The sequence below is a fragment of the Arachis duranensis genome, chromosome 10, assembly GCF_000817695.3.
Source record: "Arachis duranensis cultivar V14167 chromosome 10, aradu.V14167.gnm2.J7QH, whole genome shotgun sequence".
NCBI lineage: Eukaryota > Viridiplantae > Streptophyta > Magnoliopsida > Fabales > Fabaceae > Arachis > Arachis duranensis.
In genome coordinates, this window is record NC_029781.3 from 22832068 (window position 1) to 22846101 (window position 14034).

Below are 14034 nucleotides of genomic sequence, written 5' to 3' on the forward strand. Positions count from 1 at the left end.
GCTCAACTTTTGAGGAGGAAAAAACTTAGCCAAGAAGGCCATAACCAGCTTATCCCAAGAGTCCAGGCTATCTCTAGGTTGTGAGTTCAACCATGTTCTAGCTTTGTCTCTTACAGCAAAAGGGAAAAGCATGAGCCTGTAGACTTCAAGATCTACTCCATTAGTCTTAACAGTCTTACAGATCTGCAAGAACTTAGTTAAAAATTGATAGGGATCTTCTGATGGAAGTCCATGAAACTTGCAGTTTTATTGCATTAGAGCAACTAGTTGAGGTTTCAGCTCAACATTTTTTGCTCCAATGGCAGGGATTGAGATGCTTCTTCCATCAAACTTAGAAGTAGGTGTAGTATAGCCACCAAGCATCCTCCTTGCATTATTATTTTCGGCTGCCATCTCCTCTTCCTTTTCGAAAATTTATGTAAGGTTGTCTCTGGATTGTTGTAATTTAGCTTCTCTTAGTTTCCTCTTTAGAGTCCTTTCAGGTTCAGGATCTGCTTTAACAAGAATATTCTTGTCCTTGCTCCTGCTCATATGAAAAAGAAGGGAACAGAAAATAATAATAGAGATCCTCTTTACCACAGTAGAGAGATTCCTTTATGTTAGTAGAAGAAAAAGAGAATAGCAGAAGGAAAAGGTAAGAATCCAAACACAAGGGTGAAGATAGGTTCAGATTCTTTGAGATGAAGAGAAGTGTTAGTAAACAAATAAATAAATAGAAGAGGAGGAGAGAGGGAGAAATTCGAAAATAAATTTTGAAAAAGGGTTAGTGATTTTCGAAAATTAAGAGAAGAAACAAAAATTAAAATTAAAATTTAAAATAATTAGTTAATTAAAAATAATTTTGAAAAAAAAGGGGGAGATATTTTCGAAAATTAGAGAGAGAGGGGTTGTTAGGTGGTTTTGAAAAAGATAAAAAAACAAACAAAAAGTCAATTAGTTAGTTGAAAAAGATTTAAAAATCAATTTTTGAAAAGATAAGAAGTTAGAAAAGATATTTTGAAAAGATATGATCGAAAAAAGATATTTTGAAAAAGATTTGATTTTTAAAATTAAAATTAATTACTTGACTAACAAGAAACTAAAAGATAAGATTCTAGAATTTAAAGATTGAATCTTTCTTAATAAGAAAGTAACAAAGTTCAAATTTTTGAATCAATCACATTAATTGTAAGTAAAGCCTTCAAAATTTTGAGATAAAGATAAGAAAAAGATTTTGAAAATTAAATTAAAATTTTTCAAAAAATAGTAAAAAAATGAAAAAGATTTGATTTTTGAAAAAGTTTTGAAAAGATAAAATTTTTTTTTAAAATTGAAAATTTGACTTGACTTTTAAGAAATAGCTAATTTTTAAAATTTTTGACTAAGTCAACTCAAATTTTCGAAATTTTGAATAAAATAAGGAAAAGATATTTTTTATTTTTTTTTAATTTTTAATGAAGAGAGAGAAAAACATAAAAATGACTCACAACATAAAAATTATGAATCAAGACACATGATGCATGCAAAAACACTATGAATGTCAAGATGAACACCAAGAACACTTTGAAGATCAAGATGAACATCAAGAACATATTTTTGAAAAAAATTTTATGCAAAGAAAACATGCAAGAATACACATGAAAAACAACAAAAGACACAAAACAAGAATACATCAAGATCAAACAAGAAAACTTACCAAGAACAACTTGAAGATCATGAAGAACACATGCATAAATTTTTGAAAATTTTTTTTGAAAAATAAAAATATGCAATTGACACCAAACTTAAAAATTGACTCTAGACTCAAACAAGAAACACAAAATATTTTTGGTTTTTATGATTTTATTAAATTTTTTTTGGTTTTTTTTCGAAAATTAATTTTTGGAAAAACGAAAACAAAGAAAAAATTTTAAAAGATTTTTGAAAACTTTTTGAAAAGAAAATTACCTAATCTGAAAAACAAGATGAACCGTCAGTTATCCAAACTCGAACAATCCCCGGCAACGGCGCCAAAAACTTGGTGCACGAAATTGTGATCTCTAACAATGCATTCAACATGGTATGCGCATTTACTAACTCAGCATTTTCTTCACAACTTCGCACAACTAACCAGCAAGTGCACTGGGTCGTCCAAGTAATAAACCTTACATGAGTAAGGGTCGATCCCACGGAGATTGTTAGTATGAAGCAAGCTATGGTCATCTTGTAAATCTCAGTTAGGCGGATAATAAATGGTTATGGAGTTTTCGAATAATAATAATAAATACACAAAAAATAAAGATAGAAATACTTATGTAAATCATTGGTGAGAATTTCAGATAGGCATATGAAGATGCTGTACTCCTTCTGAATCTCTGCTTTCCTACTGCCTTCATCCAATCCTTCTTACTCTTTTCCATGGCAAGCTATATGTAGGGCATTACCATTGTCAATGGCTACATCCCATCCTCTCAGTGAAAATGGTCCAATGCTCTGTCACAGCACGGCTAATCATCTGTCGGTTCTCGATCATGTCGGAATAGAATCCATTGATTCTTTTGCGTTTGTCATCACGCCCAACAATCGCGAGTTTGAAGCTCGTCACAGTCATTCAATCCCTGAATCCTACTCAGAATACCACAGACAAGGTTTAGACTTTTCAGATTCTCATGAATCCCACCATCAATTCTAGCTTATACCACGAAGATTCTGATTAAAGAATCCAAGAGATATGCGCCCGGTCTAAGGTAGAACGGAAGTGGTTGTCAGTCACGCATTCATAGGTGAGAATGATGATGAGTCTCACGGGTCATCACATTCATCATGTTAAAGTGCAACGAATATCTTAGAACAGGAATAAACTGAATTGAATAGAAAATAGTAGTAGTTGCATTAAAACTCGAGGTACAGCAGAGCTCCACACCCTCAATCTATGGTATGTAGAAACTCCACTGTTGAAAATATATAAGTGATGGTCCAGGCATGGCCGAATGGCCAGCCCCCATGAACATGATCAAAGGATCATAAGGTAATCCAAAAATAATCCAAAGATGTCTAATACAATAGTAAAATGTCCTATTTATACTAGACTAGCTACTAAGGTTTACAGAAGTAAGTAATTGATGCAAAAATCCACTTTCAGGGCCCACTTGGTGTGTGCTTGGGCTGAGCTTGAGCTTTACACGTGCAGAGGCTTCTCTTGGAGTTGAATGCCAAGTTGTAACGTATTTTTGGCGTTCAACTCTGGTTCGTAACGTGTTTCTGGCGTTTGACTCCAGAATGCAACATGGAACTGGCGTTGAGCGCCATTTTGCGTCATCTAATCTCAAATAAAGTATAGACTATTATATATTTCTGGAAAGCTCTGGATTTCTACTTTCCAACGCTGTTGAGAGCGCGCCATTTGAAGTTTTGTAGCTCCAGAAAATCCATTTCGAGTGAAGGGAGGTCAGAATCCAACAGCATCAGCAGTCCTTTGTCAGCCTTCTTATTAGAGTTTTGCTCAGGTCCCTTAATTTCAGCCAGAAAATACCTGAAATCATAGAAAAACACACAAACTTATAGTAAAGTCCAGAAATGTGAATTTAGTATAAAAACTAATGAAAACATCCCTAAAAGTAGCTAGATCCTACTAAAAACTACCTAAAAACAATGCCAAAAAGCATATAAATTATCCGCTCATCAGAAGCCTATTAAGCGAACATTAAAAAAGGAAAGAAAACTCTCCTTCACACGCTATTGCGTTAGCATTTACAACGTAAATGGGAGAATAAAGGAAAAAATAAAAATTAAATTACCTGAAGCGCCTTAAATGAGAGAATCTGAACTCAAATCTTGTATCAGCTGCAGATTTAGAGACCAGCGACCATGAACATGGTGTGGAGGAAGACAAATTCATTCCGAACAGTAGCAGTAAACATCCCCATAAAAAATAGTAAAGAGAAAATGTAGATCAATCTTTATTCCACAGTAAAGTCAACCCCAAAAATACACAAAAAAACATTCAAAATTAGGTATCCATTATCAATTAACCAAGAAGGAACATGCGTGTTGAGCATGCGATTGACAGAGAAAACGAATCAAGGTTTGAGATTCAACGGATCAAGACAGAGAGAAAGCAAACAATTATTGCAAAAATGAAACGACAAGCGAGCATTTGAAAGCGATTTAGAGGAAAATGAAATGGAAAGGGAAAGCCCTAAAAGTAAAAACCACGGAAAAAATTGAGAAAATAAAAAAATAGAAGTGTTCGAAGCAGAAAATTGATCAGACCTTTGGAATCGGAGGGCTTGGAGGAGAAGAGATCGTCGGGGAGATTGACCTTGCCGTCACCCATGTTTGGTGGAGCTCGAAGGTGAACAGAGAGATCCAGAAAGAACGGAAGAACAACAAGAAAGAGAAGAAGAGTATGAAGACGAAGATGAAGAAGATTGTGACGAGTGGTTTGGAAGGCGAAGGGCGAAGGGAATGGGAGGAGCTCTTCCAGGAGAGTAGTTTCGAAGGTGAAAGAGCTCGATTAAGGTTAGTGTGAATGGGTTGGGGACCGGGTTGGGGACGAGGTTAGGGGCCGGGTCATCAGGGTTTTTTTAAAAAAAAATTTGGCCACGTTTTGTAAGCGTGGCCATAATGAAACCCTCTCGCCACGCTTTTAAAACGTCCCTGTTTTTCTCTACGACCACGCTTTTGAAGAGCTGCAGAAAAAAACCTTTTGGCCACGCTTTTAAAGCGTGCCAAAAGGTTACCAGGATATGACCACGTTTTGTAGGCGTGACCGTAATGAAACCCTGTCGCCACGCTTTTAAAACGTCCTTGTTTATTTCTATGGCCACGCTTTTGAAGTGTGGCAGAAAAAAATGTGGCCGTTTCTCTAATCAATTGGCACCCTTACAAAAGCGTGGCCATTGATCCTTGTCGCCATGCTTTTGAAGCGTGGCAAAAAAAAGTGGCCAAATCTCTAATCTATCGCCACCCTCATAAAAGCGTGACCATTGACCACTTTTGGTCACGCTTTTAAAGCGTGCCAAAAGGTTACCAGGATATGGCCACGTTTGTAAGCGTGGCTGTAATGAAACCCTGTCGCCACACTTTTAAAACGTACTTGTTTCTTTCTATGGCCACGCTTTTGAAGCGTGGCAGCAAAAAAACGTGGTCTTTTCTCTAATCAATTGCTACCCTTACAAAAGCGTGGCCATTGATCCTTTTTGCCACGCTTTTGAAGCGTGGCAAAAAAAGTGACCAAATCTATAATCTATCGCCACTCTCATAAAAGCGTGGCCATTGACCACTTTTGGCCACGCTTTTGAAGCGTGATAAGAAAAAAGCATGGCCATAGGCCTTTTTTCTTGTAGTGCCGGCTTGTACATCGGGATTTGGTTGTATCCCGAATATGCATCCATGAACGACAAGTATTGATACCCCAAGCTAGAGTCTACTAAGGTATCAATATTTGGTAGTGGATATGGGTCTTTGGGACACGTCTTGTTCAGGTCAGTGTAATCGACACACATCCTCCACTTGCCATTTTTCCTTTTGACTAGGACCATGTTTGCCAACCATGCCAGATATTTGACCTCTTTAATGAAGCCGGCTTCTAGGAGGGCTTGTACTTGCTCTTCCACCACTTGAGCCCATTCAGATCCGAGCTTCCGTCATCTTTGCTGAACAGGTCGTGATCAGGGGTATACTGAAAGCTTATGCGACATGAATTCGGGATTTATCCTAGGCATGTCAGAGGCTTTCCAGGCAAAGAGGTCGGAATTATCTTGTAAAAGCCCTATAAGCCTCTGTTTCAGGTCTTCTTTAAGGTCGGCCCCTATGTTGGTATTTTTTCCTTCCTCTTTTCCGACCTATACCTCTTCAGTCTTTCCCCCAGGTTGTGGTCGCAGCTCCTCCTTAGCTCTGACTCCTCCGAGCTCAATGGTGTGAACCTCCTTGCCTTTTCCTCTCAGGTTTAGGCTTTCATTGTAGCATTTACTCGCCAGTTTCTAGTCTCCCCTGATGGTTGCTATTCCCTCTGGTGTTGGGAATTTCATGCAAAGGTGGGTGATGAACACCACTGCTCCGAGCCGATTTAGGGTTGTCCTGCCTGTTAAAGCATTATAGGTCGAACCCACATCGACGACTATGAAGTTGATGCTCAGAGTTTTGGATTTGACCCCTTTTCCGAAAGTTGTGTGTAGGGGTATAAATCCTAATGGCTTTATTGGTGTATCCCCCAGCCCATATAGAGCATCGGGGTAAGCTCTTAACTCATTTTCACCCAATCCCAACTTATCAAATGCCGGTTTGAACAGGATGCCGGCTGAGCTTCCCTGATCCACTAGGGTTCTGTAAAGATAGGCATTGGCAAGGATCATAGTTATCACAACTAGATCATCATGTCCAGGAATGATACCTTGCCCATTTTCTTTAGTAAATGAAGTGGTTGGAAGGTCGGGGCCTCGCTCCTAACTTGGTAGACTTCCTTCAAGTGCCTCTTGCGAAATGACTTTGTGAGGCCGCCTCCCCCGAATCCTCCCGAGATCATATGTATATATCTTTCCGGGGTCTGTGGTGATGGGTCTCTTCGGTCCTCGTCATCTCGCTTTCTCTTGTTGTGATGATCAGACCTTTATATGAGATATCTGTCCTGCTGACCTTCTCTAGCCAGCTTTTCTATCACATTTTTGAGGTTGTAACAATCATTTATTGAGTGACCATATAGCTTATGGTACTCACAGTAGTCGCCACGACTTCCCCCCTTTTTATTTTTGATGGGCCTAGGGGGAGGTAGTCTCTTAGTATGACAAATTTCCCTGTATACATCAACTAGGAAAACTCGTAGAGGAGTATAGGAGTGATATCTCCTTAGCCTTTCAGGGCCGACTTTCTCTTTCTTCTTGAGCTCTCTCTCTTCCTCTTTTAATGAGTGAGAGTGCCTAGGTCGCCAACCTGGCTCTCGAAGCTTGCAATTTTTCTCCATGTTGATGAACTTCTCAGCTCTTTGCTGTACATCAGTCAGAGAAGGTCGGGTGTCTTTTCTAGATGGACTGGGAGAAGGGGCCTTCTCGGAGTCCATTTACTAAGCCCATAATCACTGCCTCCGTGGGCAGGTCTTGAATCTCCAAACACGCTTTGTTGAACCTTTCCATATAGTCCCTCAAAGGTTCTCCGACCTCCTGTTTTATTCCCAGGAGGCTCAATGCGTGCTTTACCTTGTCCTTTTGGATTAAGAATCGCATGAGGAACTTCCGTGAGAGGTCGTCAAAACTAGTGACTGACCTTGGGGGGACGCTATCGAACCACTTCATTGCTGCTTTAGTGAGGGTTGTCGAGAAAGCCTTGCAGCGAGTAGCATCAGAAGTGTCGGCTAGATACTTCCGACTTTTAAAATTGCTTAAATGATGCTTTGGATCAGTAGTTCCGTCATATAGATCCATATCAGGGCTTTTAAAGTTCCTTGGAACTTTTGCCCTCATTATATCCTCACTAAACGGATCTTCTCCTCCCAAGGGAGAGTCTTCTCGGTCACTGCGAGAGCTTCGGCCTTTGAGAGTGGACTCTAATCTCAAGAGATTTTTCTCAAGCTCTTTTCATCGCTCAATCTTGTCCCTCCTTTCCTGATTCGCACCCTTCAGATGAGTTTACCTTCGAGTCTTTTACCCCTGAAGTGCCTTCTCTATGCTGGTTAGTCACCCCTTGATGAGTGACTATATCCCTGTCGTCGTTTCCAACGTTTTGATTCTCTTGCTCGAAATTGGATGCTGTGTTGCCATCTTTGTACAAGTCATCTGTCATCCCTGGTTGATCTCTCAGGTCCCCAGCAACGGCGCCAATATTATGATGGGTAACTGGAGATTAATGGGCTGGACTTGTTAGGATGGCCCAAATGTCTAGAGGAGGTAGTCTTCGACTTTGTGTGCGTCTGGGAGCCGTCGTTCGACTTGTGTGTATGAAGGAATGGGGGGTGGTACCTGCAAAGACACTCCAATGCCTAAGTTAGCAAAGGGTTTTATAGGCTTATAGAGTATTGGGACTTCGAGATACCTGAGGGGTGTCAGTGTATTTATAGTGGTGAACTAATAACCACCGTTGGAGTAGTTCTACCTTTTAAAGAGGATAATCGTCCCTTTATCTTAGGGAAGTTGAGATATGGCTCCTGAAAGTGGGTTGAGAGATTTTAGCGACAATTACTTATTTGAATAAGTGTTATTTGCCAGTCATCTTTTGAACCTGACTTCTTGGGAGTGGAGTGTGCGTAGAATCCGACTTCTTCGAAGGAGGTCGGTTGTCAGCAAAGGCCAATATGTAGATTGGGCCTTTTTAGCTTACTTAGACCTGGGCCCTAGTATTGGGGCAGGGTATGAACAGTTTGGATATCATTTGGTGTAACAAATAAAGAAGAATTGATATTATTTGATATTTAATTTTATGATTAAGATTGGTTAAAATTTGAGTATTCCAAAATATAAATAAAGTCTAATGAATTTAATGAAAAAAAAAGTTCGTTTAAGCGTTACAATAAGAGTTTAATATATATAAAATTGTTAGTGAAGTACTAACACATAGGTAGTAACAAATAGAATGGAATTTTTAGAGTTTAATATATACAGAAATGACATAAGTTTGATATAGATATGAATGAAAAATTGAAAAGAAATTACTGAAAAAAGAAACATAACTATTAATTATTTGTGAGAGTAAACTATTTTATATGGCAAAATGCGTCATTTAGCATTAAAGTTGTGGATTTTGCGGTTGAATCTGTGACATTGAGAAAATTATAAGAAAGTTAAACACTATGATACAAATTTTCCATGAAGAAATGATATATATGAAATGTAATATGATGATTGATAATAAAGTTGGAGCAATAACAATAAAAAAAAATATAAGTTTATTGAATAACCTAACTAACGTTTCAATATATGAGATAATAATAAAGAAATATCTCATGTTGAAAGTTTTATCACAGATTTTTGAAGACTTCTGGATAAACAACATTCTCTATTTCAGTAGTATTTTCATCATTTGTAACTCTTGATATGACAACATAAAGTTGGTTATGCGTGAAGACAAGTTTTTTCAGTAGCAATTCTATGTGGTCCCGTGATTGTCTTTGACTTTGTTTATGGTCATTGCGTAAGATAGCATAAGAGAAAATAGTCTCCTTTGGAATTTAAATAGTAGCCTAACATCTCAGAAGATGAGTGTCATTCTAGGAATAAAAATTTTATCGAAGTACTTGTTTGAATTTAACAGTTTTGCTTTTATAACTTTATCTCTAAGTCTTGTCATTATCAATCTGGTACCATTGAAAATACCTGATGAGTGATCAATATTTCTAATGAGCATAACAGGGCACCCAACTTTTAGTTTCAATTCATGATTTGGCACCCCAGAGTATTTGATTGTAACTAAGAACCCTGATGTGTGTATTCCTTTAATTTCATTGCTACCTTTGTTAGGCAAACATTTATTGGAGCTTACATAAGTCTTGCATTCATTGTTGTTCATTGTCGTCATGTAGTCATTCACTTTATCTATTGCATTAATTGTAGGAGCTAAAATAGCTCGACCCTTCAAGTGGTATTCATTAGCCAGGTTAGCAATATAATATGAATAGCTTGCTTTAACAATTGCTTGAATCAGATCATTATAATCAGTGATAAGGAATTCAAAGGGTATTTGAATCAAATTGGTACCATTAGATGTCCCTTCAGATATTCCATTACCCACTTGAAGGATCCATTCAGCAAATTGCCTTAAATCTTCTATGCCACTATGTGGTGACATAGATTGTAGCCATATATTTTTTGTAAGGTTTAAAATCTCAAAATGCTGTCATAGATATGATGAATTTAAGGAAACATTAATGATGTCTTGTTTAGTTTTTTTCGATACTACTGGTAAGATTTACCTAAAATCTCTACCAAAAATAATAGTTTTACCTCCAAAGGAAAATTGTGGGCTTTGCTAATCTTCAAACCTTAACAAATCTCTCGTTGTCTTATCCAATACTTCAAAGCAAAATTTACTCATCATAGGAGCTTCGTCTCAAATAATTAGCTTTGCTCTTACAATTAACTCTGCTAACAGACTTCCTTACTTGATATTTCAAGTAGAGAACTCATCTAGAATTAATGGTATGGCAAACTTAAAATGTGCAGTTCGACCTATAGGTAACAACAAAGAGGCTATGCCATTAGACTCAAAAGTTAACACAATTTGATCCTTTGATCTGAGTGCTACCGATATAGTTTTCTAAAGAAAAGTCTTTCTTGTACCTCCATGGCCATACAAAAAGAATACACTTCATAATTACTTAATTATTTCTCACTTAAGTTATGATATTTAGAAATAGAATTCTAATACTTGGGAGAGGAACTGTAGTGTTTTGTTGTTTGCTTAGAGTAGAATTGATAAGAGTATTAGTCTCATAATCATATGGGTTGTGTGTATTGACATCAACTCCATGAGTTACTGACTTTATGAAGAAAAATTCAAAACTTTATTTAGTAGGTGTAATTTAATGTTATTGCTTGTTTAAATTTGTTCGGATTAGTTTCTATCAACAAAATATGGAGATGTTTTTCAAATTCATACTTAGACTATTAGAAAAATAGCAATTATGTGTTACCTTTGTTAATGTGAAATAAGATGGAGCTATGGGCAGGAGTTGATGTTAAGTAGACTATAACAGCTGATGATGTAATTAGAAGCTAGCTTCTCGAACTTAGACCTCCAAAAGAGATTTCAACAATGTTAGGAATTTCACTTTCATTTGAAGTAAGCATTTAAAAGCTTATTCGTGCTAAAAAGAAATATAGACCATTTATTATTTTCTCCTATATTATCATTATGCTAACATATTTACATGAGAATGGATAAGGATTCTTCAAAATTTGTTAATAAGAATGAAAGTAGATTAGTACCTTTGGGTGGCAGCAGAGATGTATCGATTGCAAGATGGGATGAATTTAATTGGGTGATGTCATTTGAAGATGCAATCAAAATATGACGTTCTAGAGTTATTCTTGTTGGAGGCTTTTGAGCATGGCTGTCGGACTTAGTTAGAGCTAAAATAAGGTGCATGTTTTTTTGTTTCTCTGACAATAATGCATGTACTAAATCAAAATTTGAATACTATCTTTCTAAAAAAAATAAGTTGCATGAATTCGTAACAATTGAAATCTTCGACTATGTTCTTGTTGATGACCGAATTAGATGCTGAGTGTTTGTCCCCTACAATGGCTGATTCATTAGTTAATGCTTCATTAATAGCACTAATAATCTCTAGATTTTCGAATTGCCTTTTGAAGTTACACTTCAAGGCGGGATTGTTAGATTCATTCACAGAAGTTGGCCCTTTAATTTGATTGTTGGAGTTTGAAACAATATTTTTCAGAATCACTAATTAGCAGTAATAACAATAATAATAGATTTACACGATAGGAAATAATTTCAAATAGATAAGCTATTCATTTTATTGTGTATCAAAGTTCCTTTTAAATAAAACTATAAATCATTTATTTAAAATACCTTCCACCGTGCGTATTGATAACTCTTCCAAAGGTGTTTTGTTTTGAGATTGCTAAGGTGAAAAATAATTAGCTTGATCATTTGTGGATATATTTTCCTGTTGTGAGATGAGATGTCCTGCTACTCTGCAAAACATGATAGAAGAGAAGAAAATGTGTGCAAATATTGAAAGACAGTATACAGATAACATGGAGAAAACTGCCCATCCAATGTAAGCATATATGTTAGAAGCACCTTTGTGACTAGAATGAATTAGCTTCTTTTTTTTCCAGTTAGCTTCACCAATTTGTTGTTTCTTGCTTGTTTTGCATTCTCAAGATCATGGTCTGAGTGATTCATCCTAGACTTGTAATCCTGAAGCTTTGATTTTCATAGTTCCAATGGATTCCGAAAATCTTCTACTGCTTCATACTTATTCAGGTTGATTTAAATTTTTTTATTTTTCTTATATGAATTGCATTGCAACTGGAAGCACAAGAATTTGTTCTAGCTAAAACTGTTGAGTCAGACCATAGATAGGATGCCTTGATAAGCATGCAACTTAGTTGGTTTTAATGGAAGTTTTTAAGAAATTCATGAATTGATTATGATATTTATACTTAGTGAGAGGCAACCCGCAGTTTCTATTGCTAAAAAAGTGGCGGGAGTACTATTGAGTTGTTTTTTAAGAAAAATATTTGTCCATTCTTTTAAGGCAACCTTGGATTTATCAACTTTAGTGAAAACTTACTATTAGATTGCCTTTAAGTTTATAAATATGATTAGCTTCTTGTTGGATTCTTACACTTCAACACTTTTGATTTGCTAAATATACACATAGTTAGTGCTAATTTTTCATTGAATTTATTTTTACACATCTCACTTATCTCAAACTTGGGTAGCATACTTAATCTTTGGATAGTCACTAATTTTTAAAGTTCACACTTTGATTTGGATTATAATCGCCTTATGTTGAATGCTTAACACTTTCATAATTGAACTCACATTGAAAAAATACGATAAGCTAATCATATAAATTAAATGTGGCATAAAAATCTTTGTAATAGAAGTTGAACGGTAGCAAACTATTCATTGCATGGAAATTATAACTATCTCCATTTTAGATAATTTAACATTTAGCATAAACAAACTTTTATATTTTACATCCTCCATATTCTTTGATGCTCACTTTAGAATTGATTGGACACATGATGAGTTTGGATTTAACATTGCACTCTAATTTTTGGATTAAACTGGAAACAACCCTGGAAAGTGAAGAATGATTCGCTTCACTTCGATATCAGTTGGCCAACTCCCATAATATATATGTTGTCGTTCATATGGATGCCATGAGCATCTTGAAAGAATAATATCTTTTGCAGGAACTCCTATTTGTCTTCTTTCTTGTGTTAAACTTATGATCTCCTTATGAATAAATAGTTGGGGTGTAACGACCCAATTTCTGGTACGTCATGATCATACTAGAAACTGAGTGCTACCAACTTGTCTACCTAATTATTATCTATTATTTATTATATGAGCCTGATTCATTGTTAAAAGCGTAGCTATTTTACGAGGTACTTTTTTTTTTTAAATGTTTGGCTTAACAAACAGTATCAATCATAATCAATTCACAACTGATAATATATAAAATAGTTATAAACAACCACACATAAATACATCACAAGCAGTTGACAATATTCGGTGATCCAGCCTTTATTAGAGTATAGACTTTTAGTTAGAACACCCCTAGACATAGCTAGATAATAACTATATACATATATATACATACAACATCCCAGGTCCTGACCTGTTCAAGAAGTCCTTAAGCTGGCGCCCAGGCTAGCCTAGACTATATACTCACCTAGTCCCTCTAAACTACTAAAGCGAGGGAAAGTACGTTCTAGGTCTTCAAAACTCAAGTCAGGTGGAACATCATCAAAAGGTGGAAGGTCGTCTACTACTCCTTTGCACTATCATATGTCATCAAAGAGCGTCTCTCAAGTACTTCATCGAGTGGCCACATAACAGCAACATCGTACGGAGGACTTAGGCTAAAGTTTGTAGATAAGCAGGGTGCAGACGTTAGCTGGCTTCACAGTATATACATACAAACAGAGAACGAGATTCACCCTAGACTCAGAAGACTACCTAGAGCGGAATCTTTTTTGGGAATAATCATCAGCGAACTACGGAAGGGTACTCATGCTTCCATCTAAAAGGGGAAGGAAGAGAGAATCGGTAAGAACTGGGGAGTTCTTAGTAGGGTCGGGGTTATTAGTTAAGTTCATTAATTCTATGTTGTTTGGTAGACGAATAACAGAATATAGAGAAGCAGTAAACAGAAGATAAATAAATAGAGAAGATAGAGAAAACAGATAGCAAAACACAAACAGAAGAATACAAGAAAATAACACAAACACAGACATAGAGAATAGAATACAAACAAAGAAAGCATACATTCATGCAACAATTATAATAGAGAAAATGCACAACCAAGTATGATGCATGTCTGTCCTATGCAGGCCATGAGCTCACGTGTCGGTTTACACCCTACAGCCCGACATTACCTAGGAA

At 36.4% G+C, this 14034-nt stretch overlaps 1 protein-coding gene across 1 annotated transcript; it reads right to left on the reverse strand.

Moving 5' to 3' along the window:
• Positions 1 to 9135: 9135 nt before the first annotated feature.
• Positions 9136 to 9732, reverse strand: LOC127742875 (uncharacterized). The gene has a single exon (XM_052255593.1). It carries the CDS (start codon positions 9730 to 9732, stop codon positions 9136 to 9138), a length of 597 nt encoding a protein of 198 aa, XP_052111553.1.
• Positions 9733 to 14034: the final 4302 nt, after the last annotated feature.

Excerpts from the sequence above, each read along its gene's own strand:
- LOC127742875 (XM_052255593.1), bottom strand. The coding sequence starts at position 9,732 with ATGTCACCACATAGTGGCATAGAAGATTTAAGGCAATTTGCTGAATGG.